Source organism: Oryctolagus cuniculus, chromosome 19 (assembly GCF_964237555.1).
Source record: "Oryctolagus cuniculus chromosome 19, mOryCun1.1, whole genome shotgun sequence".
Lineage (NCBI taxonomy): Eukaryota > Metazoa > Chordata > Mammalia > Lagomorpha > Leporidae > Oryctolagus > Oryctolagus cuniculus.
Genome location: NC_091450.1, coordinates 24,841,728 through 24,863,773, shown reverse-complemented (window position 1 = coordinate 24,863,773; position 22,046 = coordinate 24,841,728). Strand labels below are relative to the sequence as shown.

The window sequence follows — 22,046 nt, the reverse complement described above, 5'->3', positions numbered from 1 at the left end:
TGGCATTGACCCGACGCGGCCCAACCCCGTCCCATATGGTTCCCGTCGCAAGGGGGACGGCAGGGCTCGGCCCCGCGGGTCTTCCCCAGCGCGCTGCCTGCCCCCTCCCTGTCCGGCTCGAGGCCGCCCCACCCCGGCCGGCCGGCGCCGCGCCGCTGTCAGCGCCCCACGTGCCGCCGGGGACCTCAGGCCGCCTCCCCGCGGCCCAGAGCTGCCCCGCCGCCCGGCCCTTTACCCGAAGGGCCTCCCGCGACGCTGCCCGCTCCGTGGTTGTTGCCGGCGGCGCCAGCCGGGGCTGGAGGCGGCGGGGCCGGGCCCCGCAGGAAAGACGGTACGAACTCCGCGGCGTGGACGTTGGGCACGAAAGGTTTGGCGTTGACGTTGAGCTGCCGGCTGAAGGCCGCGCTGAGGTGGTCACGCTGGGCCTCGGCCGCCGCCGCCGCCGCCAGGGACCCGCCGCTGCCGCCGCACGGGCCGGGCCCGGGGGCTTCCATGTCCGCCTGATCCCAGCAGTCGGGCGCCGAGTCGCTGCTGCTGCTGCTCCCGCCGCCGCCGCCGCCACCGCCGCCGCCGCCGCTGCCCGGATCCATGATCGGGGGGGCCGTGTGTATGGCGAAGAGAGGGCGGGAAATGGAGGCGGGGGCGACCGCCCGGGGAGGAGCAGGTCGCGCTGACCCAGGCGAGACGGCGAGGCAGAAGGCCCAGGAACTAGCGACACAATTCCCGGCGTCGCCGCGGTAGCAGCCCCAGTCCCGACTCCGCACTCGCGGCGACGACGGCGGCGGCGGCGGCGGCTCAACCCTCCTCGTGTGTGCGAGCGGATCTCCTCCCACCCAACACCAACCACCTCCGACTGCCTCTCCGCCAACCCCACGCCCGGCACGATTGACCCCTAGCCGCCACCCGTATTTCCGCCTTGGTAGTTCTCGACCCTGGCCAGCCCCGTTTCCGGCTATGAAGCGCGGAAGCAGAAGGGACTACAAGTCCCGGCAGCACCCGCGCAACACCGCTGCGGTTTTCCCGGGGACCGACGGGAGACGGCGTTCAGGGGCCGGGCGCAACCGGAAGCGGCTCGGGCTCCCGGCAGGCAGCGCGAGGGGGCGGAGGCTTGGTGGCCGCTTGGCTTCTCCACCTGTCAGCGGCTGGGGGGCAGGGGCAGGCCGTGGCGGAACCGTGGCGTGGGCAGAGGCCGGAGAGTGTTTTAGCCCACGGAGGAGTATTCTCCGGCCTGTTAGGTACTGGCTGCCTGAAACCGGACAGCGGATCCGCCGTGGGGGAGGGGCAAGAACTCTGAACTCTGGCAGAGCGCTTCCGTGTCGCCTTTTTCTGGAAGCCCTGCCCGCGGAGTCTCCCTACCTCGTTCCCGTTCCACCTTCATCCTCCCCGCCCCCGCGCAGCGTTCGCCCTACGTTTCAAAGCCCACGCAGAGCGTCTTTCCTTTCATGCGCTCGTTTGGGGGCAGAGACAATAAAACGGTGCGATGTGCCGACTCGGACGGCGACGTGGCTCCCGCAGGGCCGGGGCCCAGGCGGTGCCCGGCGCGAGCGGTTGTTAGCTGGGATCCCTGGGTGACTCACTGTCTGACTCGTCTCTTAGCGTCCTCACCCGGTTCTCCCGTCGCTGCCCAGGGGCTCGCCGGGGCCCGCGATGCAGGGCGACCTCCCGTGCGCCATTAGGGGAGGTGACGTCCCGTTCCACGGCCCCATTCGCGCAGGTATCCCCAGCGCCCCCGCGCCCCGCTTTTCATTTAGGTCAAGGTGGGGGAAGCAAAAAGCCAAAGAAAATTACCGTTTGCATTTAGCGCTCTCCACACGGAGCAGGCAAACAGGCTATTCTGAGTTAGATGTTCCTGTAATCCCCCACGTGGAGCCCAACACAGGACAGACTGCGATTGTTCTGTGCAGACGGGGACCGAGTGCAGCCGTCTCGGCCAGGAGTTGCATGGAGGCTGCGTAACCTTAGTAGGTTTATTATTATTAAGCCCTTAAAGCAATGCATAAGAAACTGTGGATCTAACCGGAATTTTAATTTTAAACTACTGCATTATAAGGAGAAAAGAGCGTGGTCTGATAGGTCAGAAGCGAAGCCAGGAGCCTTCTAAAGCAAGGCTTCGGCATTTGGATCGTGTGTTCGGAGATAACTTATCCTTGACGTGCAACACCAGGGAGGTGAAGAAGCCAGAGGCCTCCGTTCTGACTTGGGCTTTTACGTTTCTCATCAGCCCGGGCTCCCCGAAATTGTACAGCAGTTTTCCTTTGGCTTCGCTGGAGTGTTTGCCCGCGTTGGGCAGCGTATGCCTCGGCTCAGTACCGACTTGTGCTTGTCCCCCGTTACCAGTTCCCTGAATGCCTAGGAATGTCCATGTTAAAGTTGGCGCTAAGTAACTGCGTTGGGTCTGTTTACAGGGGACTCACTCTGATAGAAAAAGCAGAGGAATTGTAACAACGGATAGAAAATCTTTCCACTGCTGTCCAGTGCAGAAAATGTTTTCATGCTCATGTGCCCGAGGAGGAAATACAGTGTATCTAACGGGAGCATCCTCTCACCCTGAATTGTATCCCTTAGTCCTCCTGATCAACACCAGCAACTGACCCGAGTATCCAAGCACACAGCCCTCCCCCGCCACGGGCCATCCTGTCACTGGAAACCACAGTCCGTGCTGTCACACTCGGATAGGCTCGGCCTTCACATCTGATTGAATTAGGAAGTTTCTAGAAACTGGTGACACTACCGCTTAGAAAGGTGGTTGCTGTCATTGGCTTCCTTGTCTCTGACAGGGTGACAACGGATATCCAGGGAAGAGGCCACTCCGTTGGGAGCTCTGACCTGCTAGGCACAGCTCCAACTCCGCTGTGCCAGGGCTGAGCCCCGGGAGGTCAGGGGCTGGTCTTAAATCGCTTTGTACTCCCACTGTCTGCTGTAATGCCGGCCACATCTAAGGACGCCTGCTCAGTGTTCAGCGGGCCCGTAGTGCCCTTCTAGACTCATGCAGAGCTCCTGAGACCCAGGACGATGGACTGTGAGGAACACGGTCTCCAGGGACATCACACTGTGTGCTGGGATGACACACGGGCATGACTTGACCAGGGCTTACTCAGGGCCTGCACCACAGCGCAACACAGAGTTCCTGTCTCCCGAAGCAAACCCTACTGGCTGGCATTCCTCACAGTCTCCCTCTTGTTCTTTTCCATCCTCTCTGAGATATTCTCCCTTTAAGCCGAGTCAGGTTCTGCCTTTTAATCCCAGACCTGAACTTGGTTTTGCTGTTGTGACCTAAAGTTTACTTTCTCTGTTCCCAGTGCAGGGCTGACATGAGCACGTGCCCCACAGGCTGACGGCTGCAGTCCCACACCTGGAGACGTTCCTGCATGGAAATAGGAGCACAAATTGCGGAGATAAACCAAAGTGTTCCTCCCAGCAGTTCTGGCAATAGCTTCAAACTGCAAACAACCCAACTGTCCGTCAAAAGAGAAATGGTTGCCTAAGTGATGGTATTTTTTTTTAAAGATTGATTTATTTATTTGAAAGAGTTACACACAGAGAGAAGGAGAGTCAGAGAGAGAGAGAGAGAGAGAGAGAGAGAGGAATTCCATCTGCTGGTTCACTCCCCAGTTGGCCACAACAGCGGAGCTGTGCCGATTTGGAGCCAGGAGCCAGGGGCTTCCTCCAGGTCTCCTATATGGGTTCAGGGGCCCAAGGACTTGGGCCATCTTCTACTGCTTTCCCAGGCCATAGCAGAGAGCTGGATTGGAAATGGAGCGGCCAGGACTCAAACCGGCGCCTCTATGGGATGCCAGCACTGAAGGTAGCGGCCTCACCCACTACACCACAGTCCCGGCTTGTGATGGTATTTCAGTACTGTGCAATCACACCCAGCTGTTAAAAAGAATGACACAGACCAAGTGCTGAAGTGGGAAGACATTTATAATTTTGGGGAAGGCCGAGTCAAAGCAGTACAGATCGCCTTTCGTATTTGCAGGCTTCCCAGCCATGGGTCAGAATATATGGGGGCCGGCGCCACGGCTCACTAGGCTAATCCCCCGCCTGTGGCGCCGGTACTCCGGGTTTTAGTCCCGATTGGGGCACCGGTTCTGTCCTGGTTGCTCCTCTTCCAGTCCAGCTCTCTGCTATGGCCCGGGAAAGCAGTGGAGGACGGCATGGGAGACCAGGAAGAAGCACCCGGCTCCTGGCTTTGGATCGGCGCAGCACGGCCGATTTTGGGGGTGAACCAAAGGAAGGAAGACCTTTCTCTTTGTCTCTCTCTCACTGCCTAACTCTGCCTGTCAAAAAAAAAAAAAAAAGGGGGGGGGAATATATGGGGCGGGGGAGGAGTGCATATATGGAGTGCATGTGTTCAAGAGAAATCTGGTTCATTCCCCAAACGGCCACACCAGCTGGAGCTGGGTCAGGCTGAAGCCAGGAACCAGGAACTTCCTCTGGGTCTCCCACGTGGATGCAGAGGCCCAAGCACTTGGCCCATCTTCTGCTGCTTTCCCACACTAGCAGGGAGCTGACTGGCAGTGAAACAACTGGAACTCTATCCAGAGCCCCTGTGGGATACAAGCATTGAAGGCGGCAGCTTCACCTGCTATACCATAATGCCAGTCCCTGAAAAAAAAATTTTTTTTTTAATTTTCATTTTATTTGACAGGCAGAGAGAAAGAGAGAGAGAGAGGCACTCGCATCCGCTGGTTTATTCCCCAAATGCCTGCAAAAGCCAGAGCTGGTCCAGAGCAAAGGCAGGAGCCTGAACCTCTGTCTGGGTCCCTCATGGGTGCAGGGACCCCAGTGCCTGAGCCTCCATCTGCTGCCTCCCTGGGTGCACACCAGCAGGAAGCCGGATCTGAAGTGGAGGAGCTAGGGCTTAGACTGGGCACTCTGACAGGGAACGCAGGAATCCCAAGCAGTCGTTTAACCACTGTGCCGCATGGCTTTGGATTGACCTAGCCATTGTGGGCATTTGAGGAGTGAACCAGAGGATGAGAAATCCCTCTCCCGCTCCCTCTCTCTGTCTCAAATATTTTTTCCTAGGAAAATATTGCATTTGTAGTGCATTTATACACTTTAAAATTTTTTGTGTATACACTTTTTTCTTTGTCATTCCATAAACAATATAGTATATAAACTATTTACGTAGTATTTATACTGAATTAGGTGTTATAAGAAATCTAGAAGTGATTTAACGATGCTGGAAGATATCTGTAGGTTACGGGCACACTTCACATCATTTACTTAAGGGACTCCAGCGTCCTGGGATTTTGGTTTCTGAGGGAGGGCTTGGAACCAATCCCTGGGGACCCTAAGGAATGGCTGTACATCTGACACCTGCAGAATGGACAGTGGATGTGGGTCACTGCCTCCAGTCCAATCCTGGCTCTTTAAAAGCATCTCGCAGCCGGCGCTGTGGCTCACTAGGCTAATCCTCCGCCTTGCGGCGCCGGCACACCGGGTTCTAGTCCCGGTCGGGGCGCCGAATTCTGTCCTGGTTGCCCCTCTTCCAGGCCAGCTCTCTGCTGTGGCCAGGGAGTGCAGTGGAGGATGGCCCAAGTGCTTGGGCCCTGCACCCCATGGAGACCAGGAGAAGCACCTGGCTCCTGGCTTTGGATCAGCGTGGTGCGCCGGCCGCAGTGCGCCGGCAGCAGCGGCCATTGGAGGGTGAACCAACAGCAAAGGAAGACCTTTCTCTCTGTCTCTCTCTCTCACTATCCACTCTGCCTGTCAAAAAAAAAAAAAAAAAAAAAAAAAAAAAAAAAAAAGAAGCAGCAGCAGCAGCATCTCGCTTTTCCCTCCTGCTGCAGCGTTCTTCCTCGACTGTCCCTCCCCTATCTGCTGTGTGCTGGGGCAGAGGCCTCCCCTAGCCACCCTGGCCCTCTGCCAAGCCACGTGACTCCAGACTCTGTTACTCTGTTTTATCATTTTTACAGCATCGCTCGTGATCTGAACTTCCTGTTCATTCTCATCTTTAATTTGCTTTTTAATTTTTTCTAAAATGCATTCAATAGCACAGAGAGAGAGAGAGAGAGAGCCCACCAAGTGGTTCACACCCAGAATGCCCATGTAGAGCTGTGCAGGGGTGGAGGCCAGGAGCTGGAACTCAGTACTGGTCTCCTGCGTAGGAGGCGGAAACTGAGCCATGACTGCTGACTCCAAGTCTGCATTAGCAGGAAGCTGCAGTCGGGCGCTGGAGCTGGGACTTGAGGAGCCCAGGCATTGAAATGCGAGCCAGAAATGCCTCACTCTGGCATCTTCACGCCTTGCCAGATGCCTCCCCCCCTCCCGCCTCTTCCCTGCTGTTTCTTCCCACGAAAACCTTAGTCTGTTCCACTCCCTGCTGTGTTCTGAGCACGGGCAACATCGTCCAGCAGGGATAAGGTGCTCAGAAAACATTTGCCAAAGAAAGAAACATTCGCGTCTCTGGGTATTCTCAAATTTTCCCAGTGTGGGAAGACACATATTAAATAGTCAGGCTGATTTGCGGGATGGGATGGCAAGTGGAAAGAACCGCAGATGAGGAGAAGAAATTACAATACTGTGTTTGGGTTTTCCCCCAACACACTGGGAGTGGGGAGGAAGGGAAATCATTGTATTCTCAGAATTGTATCTGCGAACTATACTGAGTCTGTTGAAAACTAAAAGACTAAATAGATAAGAAATGCAAATTTTTTATTGTTGAGATGAAATCCATATAACAGAAAGCTAGCCATTCTACAGCAGCGTGGAGAACATTCAGGGTGCTGCGTTACTTAGTTCTGGAACACTTCCGTGTCCCCAGAAGGAAGTCCCAGACCCACGAAGCAGCAGCTCTCCCTCCCTCCCTCCCCTCTGCCCTGCTAAGCACTGCTCGGCTTTGGATCACTAGGATTCCCCTACTCTGCACATTTCATGTAAATGGAATCACTTGTATGGGACTGTTTGGAAGAGGAAAATCCCAACTCTTTTTTCCTAATTCTCCAGGCCCCTCCCTCTTCAACACAGAACACTTCCGCCTCTGGCACTAAGATGTAGGGGGGTTTCCCCAGCCATAACCCCCCAACAGGATGTCCTATAGTTCAGCTCAGTCCCAACAGTGACCAGGGTTAGTGCAGCCCACCAGGCTGAGGCTCGGTCCCCCCGGACGACCCCCTCTCAGGTGCCCCTGCGCTCTGCCTGCCTGTGAACTGGGGGTCCTTCCACCCCATCCCTGGGTTTGACTAATTTGCTAGAGCAACTCACAGAACTTAGGGACACACTTTCTGTGTCTTTAGCATTTACCATAAAGGATATTACAAAGGATACTGAGAGGGCCCGGCACCATGGCTCACTTGGTTAATCCTCTGCCTTCGGCGCAGGCATCCCATATGGGCCCCGGGTTCTAGTCCCGGTTGCCCCTCTTCCAGGCCAGCTCTCTGCTGTGGCCAGGGAGTGCAGTGGAGGATGGCCCAAGTGCTTGGGCCCTGCACCCAAAGGGTGACCAGGAGGAAGCACCTGGCTCCTGGCTTCGGAGCAGCGTAGCTCTGGCCGTTGCTGTCATTTGGGGAGTGAGCCAACGGAGGGAAGACCTTTCTCTGTGTGTGTGTGTGTGTGTCTCTCTCTCACTGTCTGTAACTCTACCTCTCAGATAAATAAATAAAAATCTTAAAAAAAAAAAAATTACAAAGGATACTGAGAAACAGCCCGGGGAAGCGAGGCACAGAGCGAGGGGTGTGGCAGGCTGCTGTGCCTTGCCTGGCGCCTCCCTCTGGGAACCTCCACGTGTTCACTGACTCGGAAGGCCTCTGAACTCTGTCCTTTGGGACTTTCATGGAGTAGGCATGACTGGTGACATCCCGGGCCATTGCTGATTACTTCAATCTTCAGAGGTTGTGGGGTGGGGCTGCAAGTTCCAGTCCTGGCCGGATCTTTCTGGGGACTAGCCCCCCGCCAGGAGCCCTTCAAGAGCCACCTTGAGAGAACACAGGTGTTCCCAGCACCCGGGAAATTCCAGGGGGTGGGGAGCCCTGAGTTAAGTACCGGGGTCAAGCATCAAGCGTTAGAATGAAGCACTCACCTCGCACCCCTACCGCTCAGCAAATCCCCTGTGCCAGGGACTAGGGACAGATGCTAAATGTGACTGTCTTCTCACATGATGATCTCACAGCCACGTTTTGTGCAAGGCCTCTTCCACTTAGCATCGCCTTTTCCTGGCGTGTCCTCCTTTCTGTGACTTAATAATAATATTCCACTGGATGGATAGACCACAGTTTGGTTAGTCATTCGCCCATTGCTAGAGAAATGTCTTTTGAGACTTAAGAAGTTACAAATACAAGAAAGGCTAGGGATAGGTGTTTGTCTTGTCCTAAGACGTTACCTGGGACACATGCATCCCATTTTGGAGTGCCTGCTTTGAGCTTCTGGCTTCCGGTTCAGCTTCCACCGAACGTGCACTCTGGGAGGGAGCAGATAACTCAAGGAGTTGGGTCCCTGCCACCCACATGGGGTCAGCTCAGCTCTGGCCGTTGTGGCCATCTGACAAGTGAACCAATGGATGGAAGACCTCTCTGTCACTCCCCCTCTTCATGGAGGAACGACACTAAACCCTGCCTAGGCTTCATATCCGAGTCACCGCACCATTATGTCGCTCCCCGTCTTCGTGGAGGAACGACACAGGACCCTGCGCTGTTCTTTTGTCTGCTCGGCCCTCCCCGGGTTTGCTGCTGGTTCTTCCCGGGTTGGCTACTGACCCTTCCACCTCCGTGGAAGGGCGGTTCCTCCTAGCCACTTTCCCCACTTCCGCGGGGGAGCGGCATACCGCTGGCCGGCTCTCTCGGGGGCTGCACAGGTGTTATTCAGATAGATGTTCCCCTTAGATGTTCCTGGTGCATGTTGTCTCTCTCCTCCTTTATAGTCCTCTTCCGCCAATCCCAACTCGGCTGCCCACACGCCGAGTATGCTGCTCTCCTCCAATCAGGAGCAGGATCAGCTCCTGGAGGTCATCACTCAAGTTGGCAAGAGGCAGCTGCATAGAAGCTGTTTTCTCCTCTCCCAGCGCCATATTGTGGGAGAGCAGATGCATAGAATAAGTCCTAATTCCAGTAACTTAGTCTAGTCCGAGTTGCTCCCCACACTCTCTCTCTCTACCTCTCTCTGTAACTCTGTATTTGATTAAATAAAAATCTTTAAAAAAATTTTAAAAAGAAAAGAGATCTTTCTTTTTTACTGTGGTAAAATATACGTAACATAGAAGACAACATTTTTTTAAAAAAGATTTATATATTTGAAAGGCAGAGTTACAGAGAGAGAGAGAGAGAGATCGTTCATCTCCTGGTTCACTCCCCAGATGGCCACAATGGCCACTAAGCCAAAACCAAGAACCAGGTCCTTGGGCTCCTGCATCCACTTGAGAGCCAGGAGCTTCCGGGACTCCCGTGAGGGTGCAGGGGTCCAAGCACTTGGGCCTACTTCCACTGCTTTCCCAGGCCATCAGCAGGGAGCTGAGTCGGAAATGGAGCAGCTGGGACTTGAACCCGTGCCCATTTGGGATGCTGGCATAGCACACGGCAGCTTTACCCACTGCACCACAGTGCTGGCCCCCATCTTGGGCACTTTTAAGCATTCAGGTCACCCACATTCTTGTGGAACTATTACCACCATCCATGTCCAGAACTTTTCTATCTTCCAAGTGTAACTCTGCCCTCAACACACACTGGCTCCTCCTCCCCGCCTCCCTTCCTGCCTCCCAGCTCTCTGGCAGCCGCCTTGTAGCTGTCTCCACAAATGTGACTCCTCTAGGCGGCATCACGCAGCACTGGCCATCTTCTGGCTGGCTTATTTCACAGAGCACAGCGTCCCCCAGGGTCATCCATGTCATAGCAGGTGTCGGAACTGCCTTCCATTCCAAGACTGAGTAGTGTTCCGTTGTGTGTCTGACCCACATGCTGTCGATCCATTCCCTGGTCAGTCGACACTTGGGTTTCTTCCATCTTCCAACAATTTTGAGTAATGCTATGAACACGAGTGTACAAATATCTGTTCAAGACCCTCCTTTCTATTCTTTAAGTATACATCTGGGGTGCAGTTGCTGGATGAGACGGTAAGTCTGGGTTTAACTTTTTTTAGGAACCACTTCACTGTTTTCCACAGGGCTGCATCATTGTACATTCCCGTCAGCAACGCAGAGGGTGCTGCTTTCTCCACGTCCTCACCAGCACTCGCCACTGTCTGCTTGTCTGGGTTGTCTTTTGTTTTTCCTGGTAGCCAGTCTCATGGGTGCGAGGCGGCATCTCACAGTAAAAGAGGATCTCAGACCAGGGGCCTGCACTGTGGATCACGTATCACAATCAGCTGGGGGGGGGGGGGGCTTGGCCATAACCAGTCCTTAGAGATTGATTCTGGTGGTCTTGGGTCATACCTGGCCACGGATGCATTTTAAGTACATCTGACGTGATCCTATGTGAGGCCAAGTGGAAAGACCGCTGGCCAGGAGACAAATCATCCATCCAAAGCCAACGAGGGATGCTAGAGGCCCTGCTACAGTGCTCAGCACCCTTGGAGGGTGACATCACAGAGTCCTCCGTCGGGTTCTTGTTCTTCCTCTGTTAGCCAACTCCAACTTACTCAGAGAGATTTGGAACCACAGCAGATGGTAGCCCAGATAACCAAAGCAAACAGAGGATACGATATTTGCCTCTTGATTTCCTAACCCAGCAAACACACTGTGGGAATTGCCAACAAATGCCAGGGTAAATTGGGAGAGGGACTGTAGCTGGGCAGACAGCATACCTGCATTCCACACCACAGCGCCTGGGTTCCGGTTCCTGACTGCTGCTTCCGGCCAGTGCAGCCCCTGAGAGGCAGTGCTGACGGCGCAGTCATTGGATTCCTGCCGCTCACGTGGGAGACCTGGATTGAGCTCCTGGCTCCTGGCCCCATCTCTGCTGACTGGGGCCTTTGGTGAACTCACTCTCTGTCTCCCGGTATCTCTCTCTCTCTGTTTTTCTACCACTCAAAGAAATAATAAGAAAAATACAGAAAGCAAACCCTGTGGTAAGTTGACTAGTTCTGCACTATGACCCGCCTCTCTCAGTTCTCACAGCCTGTTTGTCGTTAGCAGTTTTATAGAGATAAAATACATGTGATGACAACTCACCTACTTCTGGGTACAAGCCAGTGGTTCTTGGCATCTTCACAGTGTGTGTGTGTGTGTGTGTGTGTGGCCTGGATTAGTGGACATGCAGTGTGGAATGAAATGACCCAACAGCAATGGGGCTGGCCCTGTGGTGTAGCAGGTAAAGCCACCGCCTGTGTCACCATCCCATATGGGCACCGGTTCAAGTCCCGGCTGCTCCTCTTCAGATCCAGCTCTCTGCTATGGCCTGGGAAAGCAGTAGATGGTGGCCCAAGTCTGTGTGCCCCTTCACCCATGGGGGAGACACAGAAGAAGCTTCTGGCTCCTGGCTTCTGTTTGGCCCAGCTCCAACTGTTACGGCCATTTGGGGAATGAACCAGTGGGTGGAGGATCTCTCTTCTCTCTTCTCTCTCTCTCTCTCTCTCTCTCTTTATCTGCCTCTGCCTCTGTCTCTGCTTCTCTGTAACTCTGCCTTTCAAATAAATAAATAAACCTTTAAAAAATAAATAAGCAGGAGAGCAGACAGCAGGTAGAAAAGAGGGACGGAAAAGGAGTCTCCAGTTACCAAATACACAAACAGTTCTACACACAGAAGATTCCGTACAAGACTTTAAAAAGGTAAGGAGTGGGGCCAGCACTGCGGCCTGGTAGGTTAAGCCTCTGCCTCCAGTGCCAGCATCCCATATGGACACCAGTTCAAGTTCTGGCTGCTCCACTTCTGATCCAGCTCTCTGCTGTGGCCTGGGAAAGCAGTGGAAGATGGCCCAAGTCCTTGGGCCCCTGCACCCACGTGGGAGACCCGCAGGAAGCTCCTGGCTCCTGGCTTTGGAAGGGCCCAGCTCTAGCTGTTGTGGCCATTTGGGGGTGAACCAGCAGATGGAAGACCTCTCTCTGTCTCTGTCTCTCTGCCTGTAACTGACTCTCAAATAAATAAATAAATCTTAAAAAAAAAAAAAAAAAAAAAAAAGGAGAGACCGAGCTGTTGGCCCATGATGACGACGACACTGTTCTCACCATCGGAATGGTACTGAGTCCAGAGACGTCCCTCGGGAAAGGGTTGATCCAGCCACCAGGTCACCTGCAGGAAACTGGCTTCCTGTGGGTTAACCACCTTCTCATTCACCTGAGTCCAAAACCAGTTATTCCGGTTTCCCCAGGCGTCAGGGACGCTTCTGTGAGCCTCATTTTCCAAGCCCACCCACCCAGCAGAAGAGGGCTCCCTGGAATCACACTGCCTCCTGTAACAACACCCCCTGGGCCGCCCTGGGTTTCAGGGTAAGGAAGCACAAGCCGGCTGCCAGGACCGCCCCAGAGCTGCTGATGTCCGAGCAACAGTGTGGCCCCTGGATGAGCAGAGCTGTAGAAACACGCATGTCCCGGATCACGGGTTCAGACGCCAGCTGCTGACTCCGGCTTTCTGCCGAGGCATACCCCGGACGCAGCAGTGCCACCCACGTGGGAGGGCTGGATGCAGTTCTTTTTTAAAAAGATTTATTTATTTAGTTGAAAGTCAGAGTTGTGCAAAGAGAGGAGAGGCAGAGAGAGAGAGAGAGAGAGAGGTCTTCCATCCGATGGTTCACTCCCCAATTGGCCACAAAAGCCAGAGCTGCACCAGGAGCCAGGAGCTTCCTCTGGGTCTCCCACGTGGGTGCAGAGGCCCAAGGACTTGGGCCATCTTCTACTGCTTTCCCAGGCCACAGCAGAGAGCTGGATCGGAAGTGGAGCAGCCGGGACTCGAACCGGCGCCCAAATGGGATGTTGGCAGCACAGATGGCGGCCTTACCTGCTATGCCACAGCATTGGCCCCATGTATAGAATTCTTGGCTCCTGGCTTCAACTCCAGGCCTTGTCCAACCCAGCTCTATCTGTTGGAGTAATTTGAGGATTGAACCATTTAATGGGAGCTCTCTTTCTTTCTTACATAGGTAGAATTTTTTTTAAGTGCTTTCCTTTATTTTTTTTTAAGATTTATTTATTTATTTGAAATGCAGTTACTGAGAGGCAGAGGCAGAGAGAGAGAGAGAGAGAGAGAGAGAGAGAGAGGTCTTCCATCTGCTGGTTCAGTTCCCAAATGGCTGCAGTGGTCAGGGCTGGGCCAAACCGAAGCCAAGAGCCAGGACGTCTTCCAGGTCTCCCACGGGGATGCAAGGGCCCAGGAACTAGGCCGTAGCAGAGAGCTGGATCTGAAGGGGAGCAGCTGAGACTCCAACTGGCGCTCATATGGGATGCTGGCGTCGCAGGCGGAGGCTTAGCCTACTATGCCTCAATGCCGGCCCCAAATGGATAAATTTTTAAAAACCATATTTTTAGAGATGTCTAACTAGCAGCAGTTCAGGTGGAACTGGCTTATTGGTCAATGTCGGAAACAGCTGTCTCATTGCTAATGATTATCTCATTCTTCCCTATTGTGCTTGTAAAAAACCCCTAACTCAAGGGCACCGAGAAAACCCCATTACAGCCTCACCACACAGGTTGATTTATTATGCGGAGCGCAGGGCTCATTATTCCTGAGCTCCTAATACCATATTGCTGGTTATGTTCTATGCCGGAGGGCCTGGCCCTTTGCTTCTTTGTTTCTTCCTTTGAAAAGCAGAGGGGCCAGTGTTGAGGAGCAGCGGGGTAAGCCCCCACTTGCAACACCAGTGTCCCATATCAGAGTCCAGTTCGAGTCCCGGCCACTGCACTTCTGCTCCAGCTTCTTGCTAATGCTCCTGGGAAGGCAGAGGAAGATGGCTCAAGTATTTGAGCCCTAGTCATGCATGTAGGAGACTGGAATGGAGTTCCTGGGTCCTGGTTTAAGCCTGGGCCCAAACTTGGCTTTCAAATTTTGTTTTTCAAGCAAATAAATTAACAGATATTAAAAAAGAAAAAAAGTAGAGAGACACAGACAGATGGAGATAGACAGAGATCCTCCCATCTGCTAGTTCACTGCCAAATGCCACAACAGCCAGACCTGGAACAAGCAGAAGCCAGGAGCCAGGAGCTCGCTCTGGGTGTCTCCCTTGTGGCAGGGACCCAGGGGTTTGAGCCAGCACTTGCTGCCACCCAGGGTGTGCATTAGGAGGAAGCTGGAGTCAAGAGCATAGCTGGGCCGGCGCCGTGGCTCACTTGGCCAATCCTCCGCCTGTGGCGGCAGCATCCCATATGGGCTCCGGGTGCTAGTCCCGGTTGCTCCTCTTCCTGTCCAGCTTTCGGCTGTGGCCCAGGAAGGCAGTGGAGGATGGCCCAAGTGCTTGGGTGCCTGCACCCGTATGGGATGCTGGCACTGCAGGCGGCGGCCTTACTGACTATGCCCCAGCGTTGGCACCACTAAAGCATGTTTTAATAAAACTTCCCAGCCAATCATGCCAAAAAGCATGAGGCAAAAGAAAAGGCAGAAACCAAGAAGTGAATGGCAGAGAACATGTTAAGAGTTCTTGGCCACAGCTACGGCTGCACCGCTGCACCATTCAGCTGCAGTTCCACCGCACAGAGCAAAGGGAGACACTGGACTGTGGACCTGTCCTTGGTAAGAGAGCACACACCAGCTCATTCATGCATTTTATGTTCATTCATTGTGAGTCCCTCCACAGCAAACTTTGACCTGACCCTGAAGCAATCTGCTGGAAACTGACATCGCACAGTCAACACTGCCACACTGGTGGGGCTCCACCTTCCCTGCCCACTGCCCGCCTCCTGTAGGGTGACTGGCACCTGTCATCCACCCCGCCTCCATGGAGGTCACTAGGAGAACGGAAGTGAGTTCAGGAGCGCTGATCTGATGTTTACCACGCAGGATGCGGCATGAGTCCAGAGAGGAGCACTAGAAGCAGTCCTCACCCTCCGTGCATGTCGCTGTATTTACTCTTGCCGCCCTGGGCTGTCAACGGCCATGTGTTCTCTTTCGTCTTCTGTGACGGGGCTGGCGTCTGCGCCCCCAAGTTGCATCCTCAGTGTTCCGAGAAGGAGCAGGAGAGGAGGCAGGAGGAGTCCGCACCAAGAATGGCTGCTGGCCCTTCTGGGATGACCTGCTCCACGTCCTTTCCCTATGAAGAGAAGGGGTAAGAAGCGGAGGAAGGGCCTGGCTTCGCTGTACATGTCACAGCGTATTTGTATTCATCTGTTCTACATATTGATTTTGAAGAGGTCTGATGTAAATATTGTAAAATGTTTTCATTTGTTAATTTTAAAGATTTATTTATTCATTTGAAAGAGTTACACAGAGAGAGAAGGAGAGGCAGAGAGAGAAAGAGATTGTTCCATCCTCTGGTTCATTCCCCAAATGCCCGCACGGTCAGAGCTGCGTCAATCCGAAGCCAGGAGCCAGGAGCTTCCTCCAGATCTCCCACATGAGTGCAGGGGCCCAAGGACTTGGGCCATCTTCTACTGCTTTCCCAGGCCATAGCAGAGAGCTGGGTGGAAGTGGAGCAACCAGGACTCGCACCGGCACCTATATGGGATGCCAGCACTGCGAGCAGTGACTTTACCTGCTACAACACAGCACCGGCCCCTCATTTGTTAATTTTATAAAAAATGTATTTTTTGGGGTCAGTGTTGTGGCTCAGGGGTTAAGCCACTGCTTGCAATACCAGCATCCCATATTGGAGTGTTGGTTCCAGTCCCAGCTATCTAGCTCCCTGCTAATGTGCCTGGGAAGGCAGCAGAAGATGGCCCAAGTACCTGGGGCCTTGCCACCCAAGAGAGAGCCAGATGGAGTGAAGGTCTGGCTTTGGCCTGGCCCAGCTCTGGCTCTTGAGGCCATTTGCGGAGTGAACCAGCAGATAAGATCTCTTGATCTCTGTCTCTCCCTCTGTTTCTGATGCTCTGCCTTTCAAATAAATAAACTCTTTAAAATTCTATTTATTTATTTATTTATTTATTTTTGACAGGCAGAGTGGACAGTGAGAGAGAGAGACAGATAGAGAAAGGTCTTCCTTTGCCGTTGGTTCACCCTCCAATGGCTGCCACGGCCGGCGCACTGCGGCCGGCGCACCGCGCTGATCCGATGGCAGGAGCCAGGAGCCAGGTGCTTTTCCTGGTCTCCCATGGGGTGCAGGGCCCAAGCACCTGGGCCATCCTCCACTGCACTCCCTGGCCACAGCAGAGAGCTGGCCTGGAAGAGGGGCAACCGGGACAGAATCCGGCGCCCCGACCGGGACTAGAACCCGGTGTGCTGGCGCCGCTAGGTGGAGGATTAGCCTAGTGAGCCGTGGCGCCGGCCAAAATTTTATTTATTCTAAAAGTGGAGTCAGGGCTGGCGCTGTGGTGTAGCGGGTAAAGCTGCTGCCTGCAGTGCCGGCATCCCATATGGGTGCCCTTTCAAGACCGGGCTGCCCCACTTCCCATCCAGCTCTCTGGATCCCACAAGCATGGGAGACCCGGAAGAAGCTCCTGGCTTCAGATCGGCGCAGCTCCGGCTGTTGCGGCCAACTGGGGAGTGAACCAGCGGACGGAAGACCTCTCTCTCTCTACCTCTCCTCTCTCTGTGTAACTGTCTCAAGTAAAATAAATAATTTTTTTTTTCTGACAGGCAGAGTAGACAGTGAGAGAGAGAGAGAGACAGAGAGAAAGGTCTTCCTTCTGTTGGTTCACTCTCCAAATGGCTGCAATGGCCGGAGTTGTGCTGATCTGAAGCCAGGAGCCAGGTGTTTCTCCTGGTCTCCCATGCAGGTGCAGGGTCCAAGCACTTGGGCCATCCTCCACTGCCCTCCCGGGCCACAGCAGAGAGCTGGACTGGAAGAGGGGCAACCGGGACAGAATCCGGCGCCCCAACCGGGACTAGAACCCGGTGTGCCGGCGCCGCAGGCGGATGATTAGCCTATTGAGACGCGGCACCGGCCAAAATAAATAAATATTTAAAAATAATAAAAAATAAAAGTGGAACAACAGAGATAGAGTGCTTCCATCCATTGGTCATTCCTTAAATGCCTGCAACAGCTGAGGCTGGGCCAGGATGAAGCCAGGATCTAGGAACTCGATCCAGGTCTCCCACGTGGGTGGCGGTTGGGGACCCAGTCTCTGGAGCCACTGCCTGCTGCCTCCCAGGGTGTGCAATAGCAGGAAGCTGGAGTCTGCAGCCAGAGTGGGAAGACAATGCAGGCATCTTGATCACCAGGCCAAATGCCCACTCTAGATTTAAAATATCTGGGGCACCCAAATAAGCATCTTTTAATTCCATTTTCCACAAGCCTTTTAAAGCATGCTTGTAGGTATTTCTTGCATCTGCGAGCGACCTGTGGGTGCTCAGGACAGAGGATCCATCTCTGGGATGGCCAAATCGGAGAACAGGTGCAAGGACCCCTTCATGGGGTACCCAGGCCCAAACCGGCCCCGCCAGGGACCCAGCACCACGGAGCTACAGTGTGGCAAAGCTGAAACTCAAACCCAAGCCAATCTGGTCCCACACCGGGACTCCTTAACCACCACGCTGTTGTTTCTTGGGCTTCGATCTTCAAATCTTCTGCCATCTGCGCTACACCGTCTGTGCTGTGAATTCCTTAATGCTTTCTCTTTAAAACTTTCTTTTTTTTTTTAAATCAACAAATGAGTTTTCTTTAAAAGGAAATGTTATAAGGACAAGAAATGGAAAACAAATGTCCCATTCTGAAAACAGACGCAAAAGACATGAAATTGTGTTATTTGGTGCCAGATACCGTCACCCGCTGTGGCTGCCTCTTTGTTGCAAGGAGAGATGAGCAGAGTGACAGGAGAAGCCGCTGACACTTGTAGAGCAACTCAGGTAGAACAGCTGTCTCTCGGCTGAGCCCGTGTGCCTGCACCCGCCTCCTCGCCACACACAACCTTCTCATAGTGCTTCTAGGAGCCACTCCTGCACCACTTGTGGCGCTGGTACGGGCCTGTGCATCGGCATCTTCATTCCAGGTTCTTGTCCCCACAGACACTAGAATTAGCAGCAGAGACTTCAACACTGGGCACAAGTGAGAGCAGGATTTATGAGAGAGAGAGAGAGACAGACAGAGAGACAGAGACTGAGAGAGAATGAATTCCTTTGCATGTGAGTGCGGGCCAATGCATGTGGAGAGACACCTGTGACGCCCGAGGCCAGTGAGCTACAGAGAAGGACACAGGGAAGCGGGAGGGAGAGGCCAGGGAGGGATCCCTGAGCATCGTCAAGAGCGAAAGAAGGGAAAAGGGTGCACCCCGTGATCAGCCTCTTTTATGAGGTGTGGGTGGTGCCCTAATTGAATACAAAGAGTTTATCCTGGGTGGGGCTTTCTGGGGCTTTCCCGGCACCTCCAGATGGAGTTTAACTTCCACACGGCCATCATGGCGTATTCTTCTTCCTAGACCTAGACGAGACACAGTGCACCATGGGAAAGTGGACGCAGTAGATTGACAGGTAAGGACACAGGGTTTCACTGCAGGCTGGCAGTTCCAGCTCATGTACTTGCACCTAACTCCCGGCCTCCTTCCCCCATCAGCACCCTCCCAGATTTCAGAAACACCAGTGTTGTCCCCTCAACATGTGGACCCACGTCCTGGTGAGCTCCAAGAAAGTGCTCCGGGAGGAGCTGTCTCTCTCTTTGCCTTTCAAATAAATACATAAAACGTAAGACATTTTGAGATCTGATTATTGTTTACAGCCCTTGTCTAAACGCTTGAGGGACAGTGGTTTTTCTATTTCCTACGTGTTGAACATTTAGTGGAGGGTTAAGTTTGTGATTATAAAATAAACAAACTATGTCACTGTAAAAATTAAAAGAAAAAACAAAGGAAGGAGGAGTGAGGTAGGGTGGGAAGGATCACTATGCTCCTAAATCTGTATATATGAAATACATGACATTTGTACATCTTATAGAAATAAAAAATCTAAAAAATAAAATTAAAAGTTGTACAGATACCTGTTTATTAGAGAAAAACCAGAGAGGGATGAGTAGTTTTTAAAATAGCACTTGGTAAGCCACCTGCCATATCAGAGAGCCTTATTCCAGTCCCACTCTGCTTCCAATCCAGCTTCCTGCCAATAGATATCGTGGGAGGCAGTGCATAGATTAAGTTCTGGGCTCCAGGCTTTAACCTGGCCTAGTCCCAGCGGCTGCAGGCATTTGAGGAGTAAACCAGCAGCTGAAAGATTTTTTTTCTCCCTCTCTTTGTCTCATTCTCTTTCTCTCTATGCCTCTTTCTATTTGCCTTTCAAATAAATTGAAAATAAATAATTTCTTTTAGAAAAGAAAAGCTTGAGGCCTGTGCTGTGGTGTAGCGGGTTAAAGCCACAGCCTGCAGGACCAGCAGCCCATACGGGCGCAGTTTTGAGTCCCGGCTGCTCCACTTCAGATCCAGCTCCCTGCTGATGGCCTGGGAAAGCAGCAGAAGATGGCCCAGCTCCTTGGGCCCCTGCACCCCACTTGGGAAGATCTGGAGGAAGTTCCTGGCTTTTGATGTCAGCCTGGATCAGCTGGGTCACTGTGGCTTTTTGGGGGAGTGAACCATCAGATGGAAGATTTCTGTCTCTCCCTCTCTCTCTGTAACTCTACCTTTCAAATAAGTCAATCTTTTTTAAAAGAAAAACTAGAGTCTTGTGATTCTTAACTTTTATTTTTTAGAAATTTATTTATATGGCCGGTGCTGCGGCTCACTAAGCTAATCCTCTGCCTGTGGCACTGGCACCCAGGGTTCTAATCCCGGTTGGGGCACCAGGTTCTAGTCCCAGTTGCTCCTCTTCCAGTCCAGCTCTCTGCTGTGGCCCGGGAAGGCAGTGGAGGATGGCCCAAGTGCTTGGGCCCTGCACCCGCATGGGAGACCAGGAGGAATCACCTGGCTCCTGGCTTTGGATCGGTGCAGCGCCAGCTGTGGCGGCCATTAGGGGAGTGAACCAATAGAAGGAAGACCTTTCTGTCTCTCTGTCTAACTCTGCCTGGCCAAAAAAAAAAAAAAAAATTTATTTATATGATGGGGGAGACAGAGAGTGAATGAGAGAAGGAGTTCCTTCGTCTGCTGCTTCACCCTTGGATGGCGTGTGTGGGAGGGAGGCTGAAGCCAGAAGCCGCAGATTCCATCCGGGCCTCCCACGTGTGCGGCAGGGGACCAGGCACTTCCTCATCCTCGCTGCCTTCCTCAGAGTATTAGCAGGAGCTGGACTGGAAGCAGAGAAGCCTGGACTCAACTGCGCTCCGAAGTGGGGTGCTGTTGTCACAAGCGGTAGATTAGCCCGCTGTGCCACTACACTGGCTCCTCGTATCTCCCTCATGGCCGTGTTGAGCACCTTTTCATGTGTATGTGGCCATCTGTGTATCTTCTTTGGAAAAAGGTCTGCTCACGACTTGGTTCTAAACCCAACCCAGTGTCCTAAACTTCTCTATGCATCGGGACATCTAGTTTTGTGCCATCTTTTTCTAAAGCTATGTAGTACTCAATTGTTTGGATATTTGATTAAGCCAATTTCTTATTAGTAGGAGTTTTTTTTTAATTACTTTTCTTTTTTAAAGATTTATTTATTTATTTGAAAGGCAGAGTTACAGAAAGGCAGAGGCAGAGAGAGAGAGAGAGAGAGAGATCTTCCATCCACTAGTTCACTCCCAAATTGGCCACAACAGTTGGAGCTGGACCGATCTGAATCCAGGAGCTTCTTCCAGGTCTCCCACATGGGTACAGGGGCCCAAGGACTTGGGCCATCTTTTACTGCTTTCCCAGGACATAGCAGAGAGCTGGATTGGAAGTGGAGCAGCTGGGACTCGAACCGGCGCCCACATGGGATGCTGGCACTGCAGGTGGCAGCTTTACCCACAACGCCACAGCGCTGGCCCCTTACTACTTTTTGAAGCAATGTCATGATGAACATTCTTTTATTAAAAAAATTTTTTTTAATTTGACAGGTAGAGTTATAGACAATGAAAGAGAGTCAGAGAGAAAGGTCTTCCTTCCATTGATTCACCCCTCAAATGGCCGCCACGGCCGGCACGCTGCGCCGATCCGAAGCCAGGAGCCAGGTGCTTCCTCCTGGTCTCCCATGCGGGTGCAGGGGCCCAAGCACTTGGGCCATCCTCCACTGCCTTCCCGAGCCACAGCAGAGAGCTGGACTGGAAGAGGAGCAACTGGGAGTAGAACCCGGCGCCCATATGTGGGATGCCGGTGCAGCAGGCGGAGGATTAACCAAGTGAGCCATGGCGCTGGCCCCATGATGAACATTCTTATAACCAGATGTTTGAAGACTACCCTAACCCCAAACAACAAACTTGTGACATGAACTTCCAGATCAAAGGAGAGATGCTGGCTAGAACCTTTCAATCCACATTGCCCAAGGCCCCCTGGAACAGGAACATTGCTTCACAAAGAGGGGTAATGGTTGAGTTTACTGTTTGAAAACACATTTTATGCCTTTAGCTAAATAATTAATATTTAGATTTTGCTTCTTTGTGGTTTAAATTGCCTTTGTTGAGTTAGCCTGGCTGGTGAGTGCAAATCCTCGTGGCTGTTACCAAACAGATGTCGGTAGGCTAATAACAGCAGGGATATTAGGCCCCAATACAGTCATCCTTCATTTCCAGGAAGGCACGGACAGGCGGTTTACAATCCCTGATGGGAAGACTGGCGGACTTTCAATCGGCAAACCCAACAAACAGTATTCAGTTGAAAGTTTTAGTCTTGTCCAATGAACTTAGTGTTCTCATAACTTGCTTTCTAATTAAACAGAGCGGGGCCAATTGCTGTGGCGTAGCAGGTAAAGCCGCCTTCTGTGGCACCAGCATCCCATATGGGCAATGGTTCAAGTCCCAGCTGCTCCACTTCCGATCCAGCTCTCTGCTATGGCCTGGGAAAGCAGTAGAAGATGGCCCAAGTCCTTGGGCCCCTGCACCTGCATGGCAGATCCGGAAGGAGCTCCTGGCTTCGGATCAGCACAGCTTCGGCCATTGTGACCATTTAAGGGAGTGAACCAGTGGATGGAAGACCCCTCTCTATCTCTGTCTCTACCTCTCTCTGTAACTCTGCCTTTCAAATAAATAAATAAATCTTTAAAAACAACAAC

At 52.9% G+C, this 22,046-nt stretch overlaps 1 protein-coding gene and 2 long non-coding RNA genes across 7 annotated transcripts in view; 1 reads left to right on the top strand and 2 right to left on the bottom strand.

Moving 5' to 3' along the window:
• GSPT1 (G1 to S phase transition 1) overlaps nucleotides 1-850 on the bottom strand; it is a 33,086-nt gene extending 32,236 nt beyond the window's left edge. The window contains exon 1 of one of the 2 annotated variants that reach the window (XM_002711756.5): nucleotides 236-850. In XM_002711756.5, the coding sequence (XP_002711802.2) occupies nucleotides 236-590 (355 nt within the window). In that variant the 5' untranslated portion in view covers nucleotides 591-850. The remainder of the gene's footprint in view (nucleotides 1-235) is intronic. The other variant, XM_008257735.4, reaches the window with a different exon arrangement.
• A 112-nt stretch (nucleotides 851-962) lies between these two features.
• On the top strand, nucleotides 963-20,481 carry LOC138847152 (uncharacterized). Of its 4 annotated transcripts, XR_011384800.1 has the most exons (3): nucleotides 963-1,714; nucleotides 3,300-3,491; nucleotides 18,371-20,481. It is a non-coding gene; the product is annotated as an uncharacterized lncRNA (long non-coding RNA). The 4 variants fall into 4 exon arrangements; XR_011384802.1 differs by lacking the exon at nucleotides 18,371-20,481 and having other exon boundaries at nucleotides 963-1,235; nucleotides 3,300-5,759; XR_011384799.1 differs by lacking the exon at nucleotides 18,371-20,481 and having other exon boundaries at nucleotides 3,300-5,759.
• The window catches only part of LOC103348554 (uncharacterized), a 62,473-nt gene continuing 54,955 nt past the window's right edge, over nucleotides 14,529-22,046 (bottom strand). Inside the window, exon 4 of the long non-coding RNA XR_011384798.1 lies at nucleotides 14,529-15,108. This is a non-coding gene — a long non-coding RNA (uncharacterized lncRNA). The remainder of the gene's footprint in view (nucleotides 15,109-22,046) is intronic.